This window comes from Amia ocellicauda, chromosome 10, assembly GCF_036373705.1.
Source record: "Amia ocellicauda isolate fAmiCal2 chromosome 10, fAmiCal2.hap1, whole genome shotgun sequence".
Lineage (NCBI taxonomy): Eukaryota > Metazoa > Chordata > Actinopteri > Amiiformes > Amiidae > Amia > Amia ocellicauda.
In genome coordinates, this window is record NC_089859.1 from 12,132,662 (window position 1) to 12,152,887 (window position 20,226).

A 20,226-nucleotide genomic window follows, 5' to 3' on the forward strand; every position below is an offset into this window, starting at 1 on the left:
CTGTTACAGGTACAAGAGAACCTCCTGCTTTCAGTCAAGCTTGTCTAATGAAGCAGAACTAAAAGAATGATTAACACATCCACTATTGGCTAATTTTCCCATATCAAAGACTCGCAATTATGTCCATTATACAATTGATGCATTTTAACACAAAGCTTAACTACAATGGACCAACATGATTAATAATTCAACAAATTTAGACTTCCTTAGAAATAACTGTATTAATTCAGCAATAATATACATTTCAATCAACTAACATTATGACTATCATATCTGGTGCTTTACAGCATGTTTTAATCAGCCTTTTTTTTCTTAAACTTGACAGCTTTATCACAGAATAAGGGCCTTATAACTGTCAGTGTACTGACTTGAATTTCAGAAGGAAAAATGCAACCGATGACAGTAGTACAATACATGAATTCATTTCAACATATTCTAAAACTCTGAACCATGACAGTATTGGCTCAAATGTAGATGAATTTCTGTGGTGAGCAAACATCCCATGTCACCGTATGACACCCTAGAGTGTCGCATGTCTTCTTTAAGGTTACAGGGATGCTGAGGTGTTAATATACAGTACCGAGGTTAAAAAGCAATCCAAGGCACTAAGTAAGAGAAGGATTCTTTATGAACAATCAGGTGTTCTTAAAATAACTCTTTAAGAAGTACTTCTTAATGTAAGGTTTATGACATAACAGCAGATGCTGACTGAGTTTCTTGGCAGGAGTTGACCACTCAGAACGAGTCTTGACACACCTCAGCTCATGAATGTACACGGCAACAGGTTAAGATGTTAAGATGGCAGTTTCTTCATTTGGTGAGCTGATCCAAAATCCTCCGACAGCAAGGAACAACAATGGGCTCATTTCCCTCCTTTGGTGCTTTAGACTAGCAGCTCCGAGGATGCGTTTCAGTAATTGGTTTCTTTGTAAATGCTTTTTAGTGGAGGCTTCCTAATAACACATCCTTGACATTGGGAGGACGGGGAGGCTTGACTGACGACCGGCTCAACCACAAAGAGGCTTTTCATGTCTGATACAAAGGATGTATCCGACTATCAGACACAGAGATCTCTCTCATCACTCTTCAAAATCACGAGACATCAAGCGGCGCTGTTCTACGCAGGTGAAAATGAACCCACGGGAATCGATTGTATTTAATCTAGAAGCATTTGATGCACAAAGACAAGAGCGACCCTCAAACATTTACAAAACAGGAATAACTTATTTGTAACATTCTTACGGTGACAGATACGGGCACTGGAATACATGGCAGGTTCCATAAATAAATAATAGAAATGATTCAAAAACATGGCAATTATATACATTATGAGGTTCAAGTAAAATAGATAGCTATGCAGACCAAACTTTGCCCTGCTGGCTTACTTCACACATGATTAAGGATTATATTTACAGTGAACAAAATCACTTAGGGGGTTGAGCCTGAATACCAGCAACGCTATCATACAACAGTTAAACATGTTTCCTATTTCTCTTCTCCCTCCAGATCTGGAGTTTTTTTGTTGGTTTTTCTTGTGTATTGGAACAGGCAGTGAGTGACCATTGCCCGATGGGAATGACAACTTCAGTTTGATATCTCCTGACAGAGACAGCCTGGGGGGATGTTGTCGGTGGCCCCTAATGGCAGAATAGATTAAGAATAAAGACAGATAAGACTTTATGCTTTTCTGTTCAATCTAACAGAGGAAAAAAAGGCATGAGCATTTCACAGAGATTGAATATTTACATTTCACCCCAGGGATGAGGAACTGCAAACAAAACCAGTTTGATGTGTGACTTAAATCTGTTAAAGTCCACCAAAGACCTAATGAAAACCACATGGACTATCTCCTTATCTCAATATTTGAAAAAAATAAAAAAATAAAAAATGACTCACTGAACAAACCCATCACTGGTCAGAAAGGAATACAATGATATAGTGTAACAAACTCAAGGTTTAATACTGACATGCTAGCAATCCGATCGTTATTGCCTCAAAAATAACAAAAAATACCTATGACAGGTAATAGCTTATTTGTATCAGGTATAAGTGCACCTTTGAAAGCTAAACATGCATATTGTAATTTATATGCACATTACCATTTGCAGCATCAGAGAAAAACAAATTAAACCTAATTAATGTCCTCAATAAACCTGATATAAGTTGACATTCTCTTTACAGTCTCTACCCAGTGCGCAGAACCAGAGTACAACACACTTTAACTATATACAGGCATTAAAAACAAAGTAATATGCCAACAAGAATATGTCTACATGTTTATGGCTGGGCAGAGCATGTGCTACAATGCGACAGAATGAAAAATCCTTCTGTAGAGGTTTCAATGAAACATATGGCTATTATCTGTAAGTGTGGCCTACAGCATGTGAATTATATACTAAAACCGGAACAGAGTACTGTCGGACACTTGCCAAGACACAAATGTGCAAGTTTGTTTCTCTGGGCTTTGATGAAGAACCATATTGTATTTCATACTGCATACTGTATTATGAAGTGGTAATGCAATCCCTTTCCTTCACACCCATAGAACACACTCAAAATACAGGCTGATTTAGCACGTGTGGATGGAACAATATCTTTGTGCTTAATAACTTATTTGAAAGCTGTATTAGCTTGCTGTTTTGTCTGTATCTGTTCTTTGCCCATGCAGGCACCCAAGATACATTTCTTTCTGGACACAAGCAACCATTGTCTCTTTAAAGCTCATTTCCAGCAATGTAACCTAATTTAGAATAACCTTGAATTGATTATTTCCTACATCAAGAACAACTAAGAGGAGTTTTCATCTAAATTCTGGATGGCTTGCCTTGATTTACTCTTGCTACTATTCATTATTCATCACAAGGCATGATAAAGATTAATTCACACAAAATGGCAGAATAATTGATGCAGGGACACAATGGCAGTTCAGTCAATGGGAATAATGTGGTTACCAAGGGAAAATGAGCAGTGACGAAAAGAAAAAGAACGAACGAACAAGAAGGGGAAAAAAAGAAAAAGAAAATCAGATGGTGAAGCGAATTTAAATATAAATAATACTGACATTTCAATCATAAAGTGCTCTAATGGAAGCAAAGGGGGGGGAAGTCATTAACATTCTGAAAAACCCATAACGTGCAAATTGAAAATAAAAATATAACAGTCCCAGGTGAGCAGCCAAAAGCTCAGTTCCAACGCAAACAAGTGTTGAGAGGTGGCAGAAATGGCTACAGAGTTTTATAGTGCCTGGAGCGAAATAAATATACATGCTTATAAAGGTAGTCAGCATGGCCTTGAAAGCAGAAGAGAGTTGCCAGACAACCATAAAAAAGGATGAAGTGTTCAGACTTTAATAGAAATACGATAAGGGCGAAAATACAACAGGGGAAACGGGCAGAAATCTTATTGTGCCGAAACAACCGTGCTTGATAACCTACAGTACAGGCTGGGCAGATTTAATAATTTCTGGAGAGACTCTAAATAGAAATGGAAGTGAAGCAGGTTGGGATAGCTTCGGGGCACAATATACTGAGAAATGGTGCCACTTATATATATAAATCTTTTTTTCTTTAAACTAGGTTAAGACAAGCCAACATCACAGCTTTTTGAACAGGAGAAGACAGCTTGATGTTTGACTAAGTGACAACTTTGAACCACTTGGGGAAAAAAAAATGTATATACGGTAATCCTTCAAGATATGTGAATTCAAGTTGTGCAATTCTCACGTTGATTTATACATTTATAAATAAACTTGATTTATAAATGGAAACCCACACAGGAGAATCAACTTTGAAATACGTGACATCGTCATATATAGGTGACCATGTGTTTGTTCTCAGTGTTTACATGAGTCCATTCCAGAGCGCAGGGAGCTGGCAAGAGGTTACTTTAATAAAGCTTTGCAATAAATATAAAATTAAACCAAAATTATGTTTACTGGGACATCCTTCTCATTTAGTTTCATTTACAGTGCCTAGATACATTAGAACAATCCGTGCAAAGAGTTAAGTTGAATAAATAAGCTTTAATATAATACTGACTCCTAAAATGCATGACTGATATAACTGATGAAACATTTAGGCTGGTAAGGAGACACTAATGCAAGACCAAACCAACAAGTGCATGACCAAGAATTTGTATTAAATTTGAAATGAATTCAAAATTAAAATGTATTTCTCATTGTTGTCAGAAACATATAACTCTGCATTCGCATTCAAGAAAGTTCTGAAGCGTCACCATGTGTTTGGTGTTTCTCTACCCAAGCTGCACAGACTGCAAACGCAGCCATGAGCAGTTGGGTTTCTGGGGAGGAAGTGGGATGCCTGCCCAGCCAGTCCACTCATTGTGTCTTTGTGAAGCAACATCTTTGCCTCTGGCTTCTGCTTGAATTCATATTAAAGAGCCCCAACAATGAGTTCCAGGTGGCCTGGTAGCAGCAATCATTCTTAATGATTAAAATTGTCTTTGATCTCAATCGAACATATATTTGTATTTGATAGTGCTTTATATCTATGTAAATTGAATACATATTCACTGAATTTTGCTTTCCTTGTGTAACAGAGGAGTATACAATCGGTGTGCATATCGTCACATTTGCATTGTTTGCTATGTGATACTGCTCCCCGGGTTGTGTGATTCTTGCCTTCACAAAGTATAACATGAACGCAACTCTCACGTATCTCGAGGGATTACTGTATATCCAAAACCTAAACTGAATAATGAAACTTCTTCTAAATCAATGATGTATCAGTTGGATCCTTACTTATTCAATGAACATAAGGGCTCTGTGAAGGTTCTGTTATAAGCTGATTATTCTGTCTGAATGGTTTATAACATAGTTCAATTTTGTGTGAGGCAACAAGCCAGTTCTTTCTAAAAGTGTTAAACATACATTTTCAGAAACGGAAAGGTAATTAAGTAATGTAAAGTACAGGATGGCCTTGGATATGTGAAGGACAAATGGCAGGTAAGGGGGGGGGGGACTTCTCCCATAGCTTTTCTACAAGGGTCTACTGGTCTAGCTTACAAATCATCTGCAGATATTTTGGAACTGAAGAAATCACAAGTGGCAATTTTCTGCTTGAATTATGAAGAATGCACTACTTTTGACTTTATTCCTATAGAATTTGGCACTCTTCCCCAAGCAGCCAGTAATCAAAGGCCTGTAAAGAATCTAGCCTTCTCATCCAGGAAAATACTGGTCAGGCAGAGAAGGTAGTAAATGCTGCTGGTTCTCTAACCCTTAAATTTCATTCTTGAAGTGGAAAGCAGGATGGTTAATGGAAAGATAGTGATGATACTGTATTTCCAAGCCATTTCCCTTTCTTTCTCATTACTTCATTAAGACATGACATATACAAGAAGAAACCTTATACTTAAAAAGAATACATTGATTAGGAAATAAAAGTTTTTTTAAATACAGCAGTTGAGAGACATTTATTTAAACTTATTTCTCTTGCCCAAGGTTGATCAATAGTTCCTTTCTGTTAGCTTAATTGAATCACCTCAAGTGACGAGCGTTCTGGGTTTATTTTGGCCCAGTTAATTATACACAAAGTCTACTTTCCCTTTTACAACTGCCAGACAAAGCGTCATTGCTACAAAAAACATCTCCACGAATATGTTCGAGGAAAAACTTGTTAGGAGCAGAAAAGAACAAAAAGCACACAAACAATTTTAGACAAATGCCAGCTTGAGCCTTATAAAACGGTTTCTTTCTTCTGGCTACAATTTTCCAAAAAAAGCTCTTGCTATGGCAGAGATACTACATGTAGCTATGGCTCCAAATGTAATTTCCAGTGAATCTATAGAACTTTGCAAATCAGTAGAAATGTGTTTGAGTGACATAGGGAACTTTTTGATCAAGATAATTTGACTCCAAGTTTCATAAATGGTGTTAACCTCAACCATCACATACATTTTCATAAGAAGAAGCAGAGAAAAGGAAGAGGAGAAGGTGGAAGTGACAGAGAAAAGGGCAAGACGACACTGGGGTAAAAGACAGGATGAAGGAAGAGAAGTAGAAAGAAGAAATGCTTGCAAATCGTTAGCCTTTAGTGATGTGACAGAGTGGGACCTGCTGGCTGTTTGTTCCAGTGTGTCTGAAAGCCAGCAAGCGCTGTGATAGACTCATGGCTTTCAGTCTATTACCCTCAGGGAGATGCTGAGGGAGGGTGAACTTCCTCAGGATTAATTTGAGCTGGCACTTGAAAAGTCTTTCCTGACACTGTCAAACTAGGATAGTCCTGATAGGTCCACTGGTGCCCGAGCACAATCAGAACAAGCCCACTCTGAGGATTTACACTGGATGCCTGCAATGGTGCTAAGATGAGCCTTGAAGATTGGTGTGACAAAGAGTGATAATAAACTTGAAAACCGATGGGAAACCATGCACTAGCTTGATGAAAAAACAACAAAATATATGCTGGTATTAGCAATAATTCCCACAGTGAAGGTAAAGGCATGGCACAACTTGGGGTTCTGTAGAAAGACCGCACACACACCTACACATGCGGGTGTGCATATGTGCGTGCGTCTTATATTTACCAGTCTCAAAGAATACAGCCTTCAAGAAGCCTATAATGTTTATTCTTTAATCCCCTATGAAACTCTTCTTTTGTTGCAGAAGTCTGATAGCAGCTTGCACCTACTGCCAATTATAGCTCAAGGTTGCTGAAGTTCGGAGGGTCTATCTGCACTGCAGAGACAGCCAGAAGAAGAGACACTTTGATGTCTGAGCAGTCTTCTAGCATGAATTTACTTTGCACAGCGTTGGATTAAAAGGGGATCCTGAAGCATATCTACTAGGTGAGTGACGTTGATAAAATGATCCCATGCTGGGAAAGGAAGGCACAAGCTACATTATCTGCACAGATGACATTTACTGTTCATTCAGCTGTGTAATACACTCAAATACAATCTGCCCTGCATAGTGCTTCACAGCAAACTTCTCATCAGCCTTTCCAACAGGAGAGATCTGTAATTTGCCGGTGAATGATGAGTCTTTGTTCATGCCAAGGGAGCCATTTCTTTCCCCTTCGTCTAGATAGAGAATTCATCAGCAAAGTTTTACAATCAGAGAAAAGGAGTTTCACTATTTGTCAGGGTTTAATATATAAAACATGAGTGTATGCTATGCTACACTCAAGTCATTTATTTAAATATATGAACTCACATAAAAAGGCTGACGTATAATTAGAGAGTATATTCAAGGTGTGAATTCTGTCCCAGGAAACTTGTACTGTACAAAGCACAGTGAGGATAGATGAAGTAGGTCTACAGGTCTAAGGGATGGGCATTGTTTGACAATGGTTTTCCAATACATTTTCTCTAAGGCAAAAATATGCACCTATTTACTGTGCCTAGACACTTCATGTACTAGATACCCTAATGCTACCAAAAGCCACCTCGAGCTCCTCTGACCCTCCAATCAGTCTAACAAAACAGCCTTGCTCCACCACACCGACTTAACACCAGGTAATCTTGATTTGACACAAGATCTTGCTTTTGTAAATTTCATCGGCAATTCATGCATATACTAAAAATGGTTTTAAAACCTGTCATAGCTCCAGTTACACCATGTGGTTTCATTAAGGTAAAGGTAGAGTCTGGTTTTCATCACACTGCTCTATAGTGAAGTAGGGGGGAAGTGTGCATGCGTGTTGAGTGCTGTATAACAGACATCTATTAAACAAGTCTTCTTCGTTTTCTTAATACAAAAAACAACAACTGTTGCTTAATTAAATGTACATCAGAAAGACTGTTCCAATATCTAGTATCTTTCTTAATTCCTTATTGACGAATTACACTTTCTTATGACAAATTTCTTACTAAGACTTCAGCAGTGTTCATTGTAATGTTCTTGTGTCCATGCATCTGAACAAGGGTTGACTCCAAGAACAGCAATTCACCAACCTCACTTTTCACTTTGAAGCATTAGTTATAAAAGGACCTGTAGTAGCTTTGCAGACTTCATTTTACAAACTTTCATCCATTTCAGCAGTGACTAATGATATAATCTAGGCAATGCCTGGAGCCACTAACTCCTCTTTGCAGTTTATTTTTCACATGATGTACAATTCAGATGGTCCATCGCTTGGAAATAATTTCTGAAAATTGATACCCGTGAGAGACAAAATAAAATGGACACGGAAATTTAGTTAATCTCAGATTATAAACCTTTGAGAGGAGGGGGGACTGAATGCATGCAGCTCCAAACTGTGTTACTCTTGTTTCTGGCATGCTTTCTCTTTCTTTCATTCTTCCTTCCTTCCTTCCGCTAAACAGACTATTTCTCTGGGTAAATAAAATGCAGCTGGGTTTAACTTCTCCTGTAAAGTTGGGTTTTTTGTATCCTGGAGTTTAATGGAACATATGCTGGTAGTGTCCCAAGAGGGAGGTCTAATCTTGTTCTACAATGGGAAACTTCATTACAGAACACACAGCTATGAAAATCTGAGAAAGAGCAGTTGGAAAAATCTCTGGGACCATATGTTAACCTCTACACTGCCACAAATGAGAAATTCAATGGGACATTTGAGACGCCCCCATGCGCCCGTGCTCCCAGGCTCGCTCGCTTCATCTCTACATGGCACTACTAAGCCCCAGGCTAGCAAATAATAAAGCAGGATAGCAATATTAGTGGAAGCCAGTGAAGGGCAAAGACAAAAGCCAATTTTATAATAATAAATTGTAATGCCTACGGAAAAAATGTAGTTAAAAATGCATTGCGAAGATTTTTTAATGGAGCAATATTTTTTGCTGAAGCAGGCACTTTTTTATGTATTTATTTTTATATGAAGCAAAGATTTATGATTAAGCATCCATGGCCACCTAAACCAGAAACAAATAATAAACTGTCTCATCTTGGATGCCAGCCTGTCCTTCCCAATGAAGCCTGGAATGCCATCGCATTGTGATGAGGCTGTGTATATCCAGTAAAACACATGGCTTTGTTACCTTGAGTTTAGTTAAATAAATGTCAGAGCCCACAACCTATCACTATATTCAACCTGGGAGTTCAAAGCAAAACATAAATATATATCTATTATCCATGTGTGTGTGTGTGTGTGTGTATATATATATATATATATATATATATATATATATATATATATATATATATATATATATATATATATATATATATATCAATTTTATTCTAGAAGTGCTCAGCAGAGAAGAGCTCAAATTGTTTTAATCCGTTTACCATTTATGTCAGATCTTGTTAAATATGAAAGCTTGAGCATTGCAAATCAGCCTTTATTTGAATCTCAAAATTCAGTGACAAATGACACTGTACAAATGCTTGGATTTTGTTTTTAAACTGATATATTTATATATATTTTTTAAGACTTATTAGGCATAAACCAAAAAGCTGGCAAGCAATTTCATATATATTACCAGTTTTTGAGTGCCTCCTTAAAGATATATAGTTCATCTGCCTTCATGTGAATATCTATATTTTAAGAGACAATAGAAAAACATCGCCACATCTGGCTAATTGTTTGTTTTCCCTGAAGTCTATAGCTAATGTTGCAATTGCTGAAAATACTGATATCTCCCTTTTTTATCTTGCTGAAACAGAATGCAGGAATTAAACCCTATCGTCTGTCTCTCCCTACAGACAACTCAACATCAGAAGAATTTGCCAAACTCTTTGGAGTAGAGCACAGCAATATAATAACAGGAAGACTTCTGTGCATTAATAAAGGATTGTTTTGTGTCCTTTGGCACTCTGTTATTAAAATATTCAGATCCAGAAGCTTGGAGCACATAACTCTCAGGCGTAATGGAGCAAAATATAAATGTGATGGGTACTGTGTCAAAGAAGGTTTTTTTAAGCCATGGACTGTGCAAATCACCCAGCTTTTCATTCTAATGTTCGCCGTCAAGGATGAAAAGAACGAGACATTTTCAGAATTTTTTATGGAACCGATAACAAAATAAGCATTAAAAGACAGAAAGAGGGGGAGCAAGAAAAAAAAACATGTTCCCCCAAAGGCTTTAATGAATATGTCACAAGGCTTGGGATACTGTGTAAAGAGAGATGAAAAGCCTTCTGAATGAGGTTGCCGAGTTGCACACGGACTGAGATTTAAGGGAATCTCTATGGGATCTAAACGCTTATAATATTTTATTTATTACAGTGGACTTCTCTCAGGTTCAGCTCAAATTGGCTGGGGGTGGGAGAGGTCTATTGATTGAAACAGGGACGATCATCCATTATACGATCTCCCACACACTTTATTGAGACCGTTTTTAGCCTAACAGAACTTACTTTATAATGCATGTGGCTAACTTTCAACAGACCTAGAAAAACCAGGACAGCTCAACTCAGTGACAAGGTGGTCGAAGCTGACCTGCTCACTGCTTCCCTTTTGGCAGAAATCAAATAAACAAACATGTTTTACACACAGTTTTGACTTTGTAATCAGTATTTCAACGAGATGGCTTGTTTACATCATGGTACTGCGTGTTTTAAATACCCCAGTGCTGCCGATAGGCTCTATAAATAAAAATGAGCAACAAAACAATGACAGCTTGTTCAAGTGTGGAGATTACTGAAAAGCTGCGTACATCATCACCTTGAGTCCAGTAAACAGCATCTGAGCTCCAAGAGAAAGGTTAGGGCCAAATATGGATTGAAAGTGCCATCCGTTCTGCGCTGGGTAAAGACAGCATTCTGCAGAGTTATGGAGTTATTCTGAAGAGTTATACAGTGGTACTGCCAGGGCTCATATATCAGCAAATTGCTGTTCTGGAAGCTGTTTATGTCGAGCTAAATGTTCCCTGGCAAACTCTACCATTGCTACATAATCTCAAGGAAGCAACAGATTTTCACAATCTATCATTCTCCTTGAGTGGTGTCCTCAGGTTCTTGTTCCAAATAAAGAAATAAAAAAAGACTAGTGGATGTTAAGAGAGGGAGAACACTAGTAATCCATACACTGCTTTTTAAATTGAACCAGCTGTATGGTTTTGCACAGTTAGTGTCTTCCGGGAGGAACCTGTAAATTATTCCTTTGGTTTTAAAAGAGGAAAGGCACAGTTTAAGTTAATTAGTAGAAAAACAAATGCTTGAAAACATAATCTAAACATTCGCAAGTCTATAATGGTATAGTATGATCTCACACACACAAAATTTGGTTATGCTAATATGACCAAATGTAAATAATAATAATAATAAAAATGAAATGTGTTAATCAAAGACTAAGAATCTGCAATTGGCTTCAAAGTCATGTTGTGGAATCTGATCAAAGATGTCTGATACCGAATCACTACACTATTGTGAACACCCTTATCCCTTGTTCCTCATTAGGAACACGCAGGCCCTGTAAACAGATTTGCCTTGAATTTATTAGAGGCTTGGCTTCTGAAACATCAAGAAGCAATATATAAAAAATAATAATTACAAAAGCTCCTCCAACTTTGCTGAGCTGATGCAGAACAGAGCTGGTGAAATACAGTCACACTGGGTTCTTTTTTCTACCCGCAGACATCCGCAACCATCTGCCTTCGAGGGTGTTATATCCAACTCTTCACAGTTGGAATATTAAACATTAATTCAAAGGAATACAAACGGGAATACTACTGTCCCCCCCGCTCCCTAGTCCCTTACCTCGGAAACCTGTACATCTTCGTTTGTTCACTGCTGCCATTGCCTGCTGGGCAAGCTGGATTTCATCTCACACCACCAGCCATTAGCGCTCCCCATCAACAATCACTGAGCCGTGAGGAGACAGGTTGCAAAGGATTCAATTTTCCCTGATTGCTCTTTTTCCTGGAGACAACTGTCTAGTAAGGGTTGAACAAAGTAACCACCCCCCCCACCCCCCAACACACACACTTTACACCAAAAAAGAGCACAGCTGTGGACCTTCCCCTAAATACTAAATTCTACACTTACTAAATGCTACACAAGCTCTTCCCTCCTTTATCTCTTAAAAAAACACAAAAGCCCAATATAGTATTGTTTGAAATTATTTATTTTTTAAATGTTTGTCTGCATTTACAGTGCTTATTATCGGCTTTAACAGGAGTTCATATCACGACTGTCTGTAGGAGCACTTACAAAAGGTTAATGCAAATACTATTACAGAGATGCATAAAAAAATATAATTCCAACATTTCAAGGTAGTAAAGTGATTCTCTCTGCTTTTCTTTCCTTTCTGTTCCTTATGGGTTTAGTGCTCATACGTCAATAATAATAGCTGACTTTAACTTCATTTTCCCACAGTTGTCTTTACCCACAGGCATAAAACACGCGATAAGATTTTCCTCAAGCCACAAAATCTAGAACCAGGGAGAAACAACCACAATATTCCTAAGCAAGAGACTTTAAATGGTAATAACAAGGACGGGTCAAGTTGTCTTTTTGTTTGCGTCTCATTCTTTACCCAGCAAGGCAATATCTTCTAACTTGAGGGAGATGATTCACACGCCATGATGTAATTTAGCGAAAGGAAGGGTTCAAATGATGTTTCTCTTTACTGTTTAAATGGAAGGAAACCTCTTTATACATTTTCCCTTTAAGTTATAGCACAATCAACAGGATGTAAGACACATTTCTCCCAGATGCCCTCAAACCTATTCCTCATGTGATTATTTTCATGTTGTGGCTTAGCTATCTTAACATGAAATAAACTCTATGCCTATGGCCCCTTATCCCATGTGGTTATTGCGGTTATTTCACAGAAAACCAAGAAAGTCTCTGAGACACATGAATTAATTGAAGTGACTACACAGAGATTAAAAAGAAATGAATTAGAGCATGCTTATCAATGAAAGATAATAGTATAGTGAAATATTCAGTGATGCATGGAACATACAGTAGTTTGAATAGAAAAGGGTAGTGAAGATAATACTCATTTACTACAAAAAAGATTATATACACAGTCCAAAGTCTTATGTAAGGTGCAGATTAATAAACATCGAAGAATAGATCATTCACATTTACAATTTTGTATCAACCCAAATCCAGTTAACATACCATTCCCTTGATTCTGCACATCTTTTATGTAAGTGAAAACAATATCCGTCTTGTGAACACGTTATCACTGTACAAATGCATGAACTGTGTGAGCAATTAAATCAGTAAACATTTTTGGTGGTCATTAACTGTAATGAACACCAATTAGTAGCATAAAGTCATACAACAGCGTTCAGATGAGATCAGTGTCCCAGCGAAGCCCCTATGGCTGTTTTGAGGGTCAGGGTATTTCCTGCCAGCCCACATTGTGATCAGAAACCCCAGATTATCAGAACTATAGGTACCTCCAGAGGGGAACGGTTAATTGAGTGCTGAATGTAATGAGATGAATCCTTTCGGTACAATGCTTTAATGAGAATAAATCTGTAAAACCACTAATTAGACTATGCCCATGTGTCATCCTCCCTCCTGTATGTTGTGAGAATTTCATTCTTTCCCTTCTTGCCAATGTATATAAAAAAGAAATAATGTATAGTGCTCCAGATGCTATCTTTGTCACTCTTCTTTCAGTGGTTTTACACTGAGAATAGATTAATTATACACAAGTCATTAAGTGTGTGAACAAACCCAGGCAACATGAACAACTAAGAAACATATCTTTGAAATGCATGCAGCCTTTGTATAGTACACAAAAGGACAGACCTAAAGCAATAATTCAGAAGGTATACTGAGTGGAATTAGCTATGAAGTAAGTTTCACAAATAATTATGTTCACATAATGCTTATTCTGCTTATAATATAATACTCATTCAAATTGTACTGCAATATTCTCTTTTGTGTTACTTCTGTTGACTCATATACATCCGGTAAATTACAAAACCAAACCACACATTGTAAACATTCTCCACGCAATTCCCTCTTCCCGTTATCCCACAACTAAAATAAATTACTTTTATAGCCTCTATGAAAATGGGATCATCTAAACCAAACCAAGCACTTCTTATTTCACTTCAGTCCGAGAACGAGCCTGAACCATCCCCCGGAGTGCTTTTGAATGTTCAATTATTGAGACCATCCCATAATCAAACCTATTATTTCCCATCAGTTCTCCAACCATGACTCACAAGCATTAAAAGAACATTTGCATGCAGCAGACTACGAAGCCATGATACGCCCAAATATATCTGACTTTGTTCAACAGATTGCCACTGAGATGTCAAATAGAAAAATCCCCAAAAAAGAAAACATCTGTAGATTGGAGAGATAAGATGTAACATGAATAGTTCTGACCTAAAATCACATGATTTTATCAATCATCTGTATTTTCTTAGGGTACTGGTATGATTAGCTCAGATTTTGTTTGTTTTCTTTATATCTACTTTACCTGGGGGCACTATATTGACCACAGAGAGAACTTTGTGACAAACCTCAAAGGCCAAATCCGATTTTACGTGCATTAAAAAAGACACTGACAAATGAAAAGGGATAGGAAGACATGTGGATTGATGGAAAAGCTTATCATCTCCATGTCTAACCATGAAGATGTATACAACAAATCAAATAAATATAGACAGACAATATGTGGCAAGCTATCGCGGAGGAGCTGGGCATGAATGGTACCTACCGATGTAGTTGGAATTCTCCTAGAAAGTGGTTAAGCACAGATTAACAACATAAGTGTGAATTACATTATTACCTATCCTCTTTAATGATGAATAATTAACTTTTTATATGATAACTCATACACCTCCATTCATAAACATAACAGTACTGTATAAAAACAAAAAGCCTTTAGTGTAGACTTGAGAGCCATAGCCCAGCTGCTGATCTGCATTGCAAGAGGAGTGACTCAGGGCAGTGTAATAAAGGGCAGGAGAGACAGCCTGGGGGTGATTTATATTAAAACTAAAGACAGACTGAGAGGCTGATCTTTTTGTTTGTTTGTTTCTTCAGAGTGTTTCTTAATACTCTTTCTCTCTCCTGGCCCTGACCTACCGCCTTCTCGGAAGAGCTCTCAGTGGTGCTCTGAGGAAAATCCAAGCTTGTCTGCATCTCCCCCACAGATCATAGGAGTGGAGACACTTCAGATAACACCCAGGTGTGCCTCCTGAACTCACCAGCCATCCTGTAGGATGAAGCCCTATTCTCCTTGAGCTCATAGCACACAGTGTAATATACTGAATTAGCCAAGACACCCATAGCAAAGCCCCACACATCCAATTCAGGAAATCCACAGAGAGCACACATTACCTGAGTAGGTATTAAGCATAATGAATTCTGTTTTGTTTGTTTGTTTGTTTGTTTGTTTGTTTGTTTGTTTTACTAATGCAGGAGATTTACAATTTGTAATCATCAACTCCTTGTGGATTAAAAATTCATTTACAAAGGTGGATTAAATTAATATAAGTAAACTACATCATCCACACAGAGTTGCTGAGGTTATCTGTTTTTTATTGGTTATTTTAGCATGGCGTTGTACAGAACATTTAATAGGATTCACAATTAAGGATGTTAGAACTTTTTAGTAAGCTAGGCATAAAAACAACTGGAATAAAGCCAGTTTTTAATTGAAAACCAGACTTCCTATTGGTAACACTATAGGGGAATGTATGTTCGAGTTACATTAAAATGCCGCACTAATCATACAAGGGCTGTAAGGTTTATTCATTAACACTCTGGAAATTAATATTGGGCACTTAATGTCTATCACTAAGACAGCATTGAAAATGAGGTGGCACTTCTCTCCTTCTTCGAGTGCATCTCCTTTCTACCCTTTATAATGTAATTAATTAGAAAATAATTATTTAATTATTATTGCCAATGAGTTAATTCAGCGCATCCATTAGCAAAGATAACTTCCGACAATAAGACAGAATGAATTTGTGCATGGCATATTAGTCTTCCATCTGCAGGTCATCAGGACTTAATGAGCTGAAAAACTATTTTTTAAATGTTGTTTGACATCTTCGGTGGGAGATATGAAAGACATTACCGGAGAAGAAAAAAATGCTGTGTCAGAAAGGTATGCTGTTGCACCTCTTTACATGAGCTCAACAAAGGCAGATGATACATTTCCTGTCAATTTAACCCGTTTCCCGGCTTTGGATTCAGCACATAAGTATTCCTGGAGCTCCTGACTCTCTACATATTAATGTAGTCACTAAGGTGATTAGACACATTTCAAGTTCAACCATTCCCCCTTCTACAAATGAGTGTCTCTTAGCAAATATTCATAATTGATCTCAATGATTTGCCCACACCTCTCCTGTATCTTCAACTATAAAACAAATCTAAGTGCAATCAAAATCCAGAGGAAGGAAGTTGAGTGAATTTTGTTTGATTTGACAAAGAATGACCAAGACTAATTCTTAGTTCCTGTGATAGTTATACAGACAAACATGTCCAATCCAATGGAATCCTTTTGAGTTTTTCGATAATATGGGCTGTATGTCTTTATGTATGTCTAGGAGCGACTGAGCAACCCTTGATGGACAGACAGTGTCCATGCCATGTAGACTTAAAATATTTTGCAGAATGGTCTCTCTCCTTACCTGGAGGCAGGTTGGGCCTCTTCCTCTTCTTACAGTTTTCTGCTCCGTTTTCCAGAGGGCAATCAGTCACCAGCGGCCCGTTGGAGTTAGTGAACTGCAGAGGCTCATTATTGGAAGCTGGGTCAAAGGAAAGTGGGTTGAGTCCTATAAAACAAAAAGACAACAACAAATCAATACTTGTGTGCTACTTGTTCAACACTGTCCTTTCGTTTGGGTGGTGTGGTGGGGGTAAAAATGAGAACTCGCATAAAAAGGATTAAATGTAAAAATAAATACATATTACAATACAGAAGTGTAAAACATCTATAAAATGTATTTTTGTATAGGTTTCACAACTGAAAATAAGACTGGGAGCAATCTAATTGTAGGCCCTGACAATAAGAGGTCTTTGGAGCTTAGAATTAATTGGTTTCACTAATATTGCGGAACATCCTGTTCAGGAAAGCACAATGAAAGGTTTAGAAACTTAAAGGCTGCTATTAGTTATTAACCCACACACACAGTTACAATAATTCTATTGACTAAATATACTGTGAGGGCAAAGAGGCTGTAAACTGGTGAGCCGGCAGTGTGCTCCGGGCATGCACAATAGTCTCGAAAAGTCATTTATTTCTCAACAGATATTAAAACGGGACCATGACAGAAGAAATTCATTCAGAAGAATATCTAGATTGTAAAAAGAACAACAACAACAAAACAAGCACTCAGTTTAACAAATCTTTAAAACAAATTTTAGGAAGATTAAGTGCAGTATTTATATTCTAGAAAAAACGTTACACTTATATCAGATATTGTATAGAAGAAAACACCACAATAAGTTTGTAGAATGACATATCAATCTTTCAGGGGGTTCATTTCAGAGTTTAAAATTGTGTATTATGAGCTTGTTACATAGATATACATTGGTTCTGAGAAAGTCGCCCATTTTTGTTGTTTACTGAAGCTTGAATATCACACAGTTAAATATTACGGACACTACAGAATGAGGCTGTTAATCATAGATTTGAGAAAATGTAAAATAATGAAATAAAAATAAAACAACAAGCAATGATCTGCAGCAATCCTTGTGAAATACTAACATAAAAAGGCAAAGAAAAGAGGAGAATGCATTCCTTCGTGGGCAATATTTGCTTAAAATGAAATAAAGAAGATTGTGCTCCTATGATGATTTATTAACAAACAGCTGAAAGAAAAGCCAAGAAATAAATAAATAAATAAATAAATTCAACAGTGCGCAGCAAGTTTACAGATTTTCCTGTATTTACCATACAGCCTTGTTCATCAATCAATACGGTTTTCTCACATTCAACATTTGTTCATGATGGGATATTGGATTTTGTGGACATGCAAAGGAAAATAAAAAAATCCAGCAATTTGAAAAAATACACTGGAGTTTATCAAGACTGATCTGATAATAAGCCTACATGAGAAAGTCCTAATAAGAAGTGAATGGCCTCTGTCTGACCTGAACTCATGGTCTTAACAGCAGTTGAGCAGTGGTCCTCAATACATTGCATTGCACCAATCAGAACTTAGCCTACCTTCTATACTTTTACATCACTCCATTAATCACATTCTGCCAGACTGCACTGGGCTACTGTTTCTCAACTTCAACTGCAAGCGTGGTGGTGGGATTAGGTTGCAACCCCCCAAGGAGACTCAGCAGACCACCAAAGCTCTTCTGAACAATCCTAACCGGTGTTTACATGTCCACATTTTCTGCAATGCTGAGTGCTGTGTGTACTTTATTTCACATTACTGCAGTTCTTGTTGCTTATCATTCCTAATACAAATTTTGATTGAAAACATTTTTATAAATGACACACTCTGTATCCTCTTATTGAATCATCTTGTGTTTATATTTTGAAAGTCTTCTTAAATGCACCAAAATGACAGTTTTCTGTATTTACATAATAAGCTGGTAAATAAAATATTTGCAGCACTTCAAATAAATAAACATAGTATTCCCCTACACCACACTCAGACGTCCTAAACAAAACAGCTTGTATCTCACTGAAATTATCATATTCTTATAAATGAAATAAATAAATAAATGTTCAAGTCTATTTACAGTTATCAGTGTTCCAAATATTCTATCCACACACAACACTAAGGATGCTCTTCCGATTCTGCATACAAAGTGCAGGATCTGCCAAGGCTCTCCAACATGAAATGAGGCTCATACATTTATGGATGCAAGAAGCCACATTTTGATGAATGTTTTTCTGTCTCCATTCCCATAGACGCTGGATTCCTTAATGTGTTTATGGGGGAATTTGAAATGTCTTACTCAATCCGCTCTTGCAATCTCCTCCTTCACCTCAATTACAGAAAAACATCAGGAGAAACCATATAAGTGGGCTCCTTTAAAGACTTAATTTCTTTATTTCACTTTTTATACACACATATTGTGTAAAAAATACATATATTGTTTGGTCACATTCAAGAAAAGTTGGAGACCCACCGCTGTATGGAGTTCTGACATGGTTAGACTGATGTGGATTAAAAAGTTTCAGTGTAGTACCACCTACCTGAGATACTTGGAAACAACACTTGTTTACGTGTGTAAAGGTAATCATTAGGTCTGACTAAAAATACCCAGCCAATGTAATAATTTAAGCATAACGCCTCCTTTAACTGGAGGAGGAGCGAAAAGGAAGTCTTAACTGCCAAGCTGGTCTCTTTGTTCGACTTTCAGAGGATAGCCAATCCTGAGTTCGGAGTCTGAAGGTCTCTTGCTGGGTTCCTCCTGAACTAAATCAAAGCATACACCTTGTGTAAAGACACCCTCCCACACACACTCATCTTCTGCTACTTACTCATCCTCTCCCCCTTTCTCTCCCTCCCTCCCTGCCTCCACATTTCATTCTGCCCATCGCCATCCATCTGCTCTCTCCCTGGCAGCCCCTTCGCTCCCAGACGACCTCTCAGGTATGACAAATGGTTCAATTAATCTTGTAAACATACAGGCTTCACTTGCTGTAAAACACTAATTTATACCAGCCTGTTTAATTAAGCTAGCTTTTTAAATCGATTCATTCGTGTTGCCCTGAGGGATGGGCTGTTTTATGTCGCACTCCGTTCAATTCCGTAAACAGTTAGTACCTTCTCTATTCCCTCAAGTCGACGTCCCTGCTTGCTATGCAGCGCTCACTGGCGCAAAGATATAGCACAGGGATGTCGATGTATTCGCACACACATTATTTGAGTTGCAGGGTAAGTATCATACATTTGAAATGCAATAAAAGATTAAGAATCAGACCCACGTGATCACAGTGCATCCAGAGTAAAGCATGAGGACCAGCCACCTAACCTGGAGGTCCCAGTCAGGTCACACTGTAAGATCAGCTGCTATATTATGGGATACAGCTTATGACAAGTTGATTTGTTTAAATGGATAACATCTGGCTAAATGTGTACTAAACCATGTAAAAATGCAGAGCTGAAAGTGTGATGAAGGCCAGATGCAAGAGTTTTGAGGATGGGAAAAAGGGAAGAGGAGGACAAAGACAGAGAACCTACAGGGAACAGACAATGAAAGTGGAACTGATGGTGACAGAAAAACAGGCAGAGAGTGAGAGAGTGTGAGAGCGGGGTGGGGGGGGGGGGGGGAGAGAGCATGTCTTGAATTTTGAAGTTGTGAAGCCAGAGTAGGAGGGAATGTGTGAAAGCCAAACCACTGACAAGTGGGCATGTTTAATCAGCCCCCAATCCCAAGACACCAATGTAAATAATATGGTAATACTA

At 37.8% G+C, this 20,226-nt stretch overlaps 1 protein-coding gene across 5 annotated transcripts in view; it reads right to left on the bottom strand.

Annotated features, from left to right (window-relative positions):
• The window catches only part of enox2 (ecto-NOX disulfide-thiol exchanger 2), a 209,965-nt gene that overhangs the window by 80,063 nt on the left and 109,676 nt on the right, over positions 1-20,226 (bottom strand). For all 5 annotated transcript variants that reach the window (XM_066714985.1, XM_066714984.1, XM_066714986.1 and 2 more), the window contains one exon: positions 16,480-16,623. In XM_066714985.1, coding sequence (XP_066571082.1) covers positions 16,480-16,623 — 144 coding nt within the window. The remainder of the gene's footprint in view (positions 1-16,479; positions 16,624-20,226) is intronic.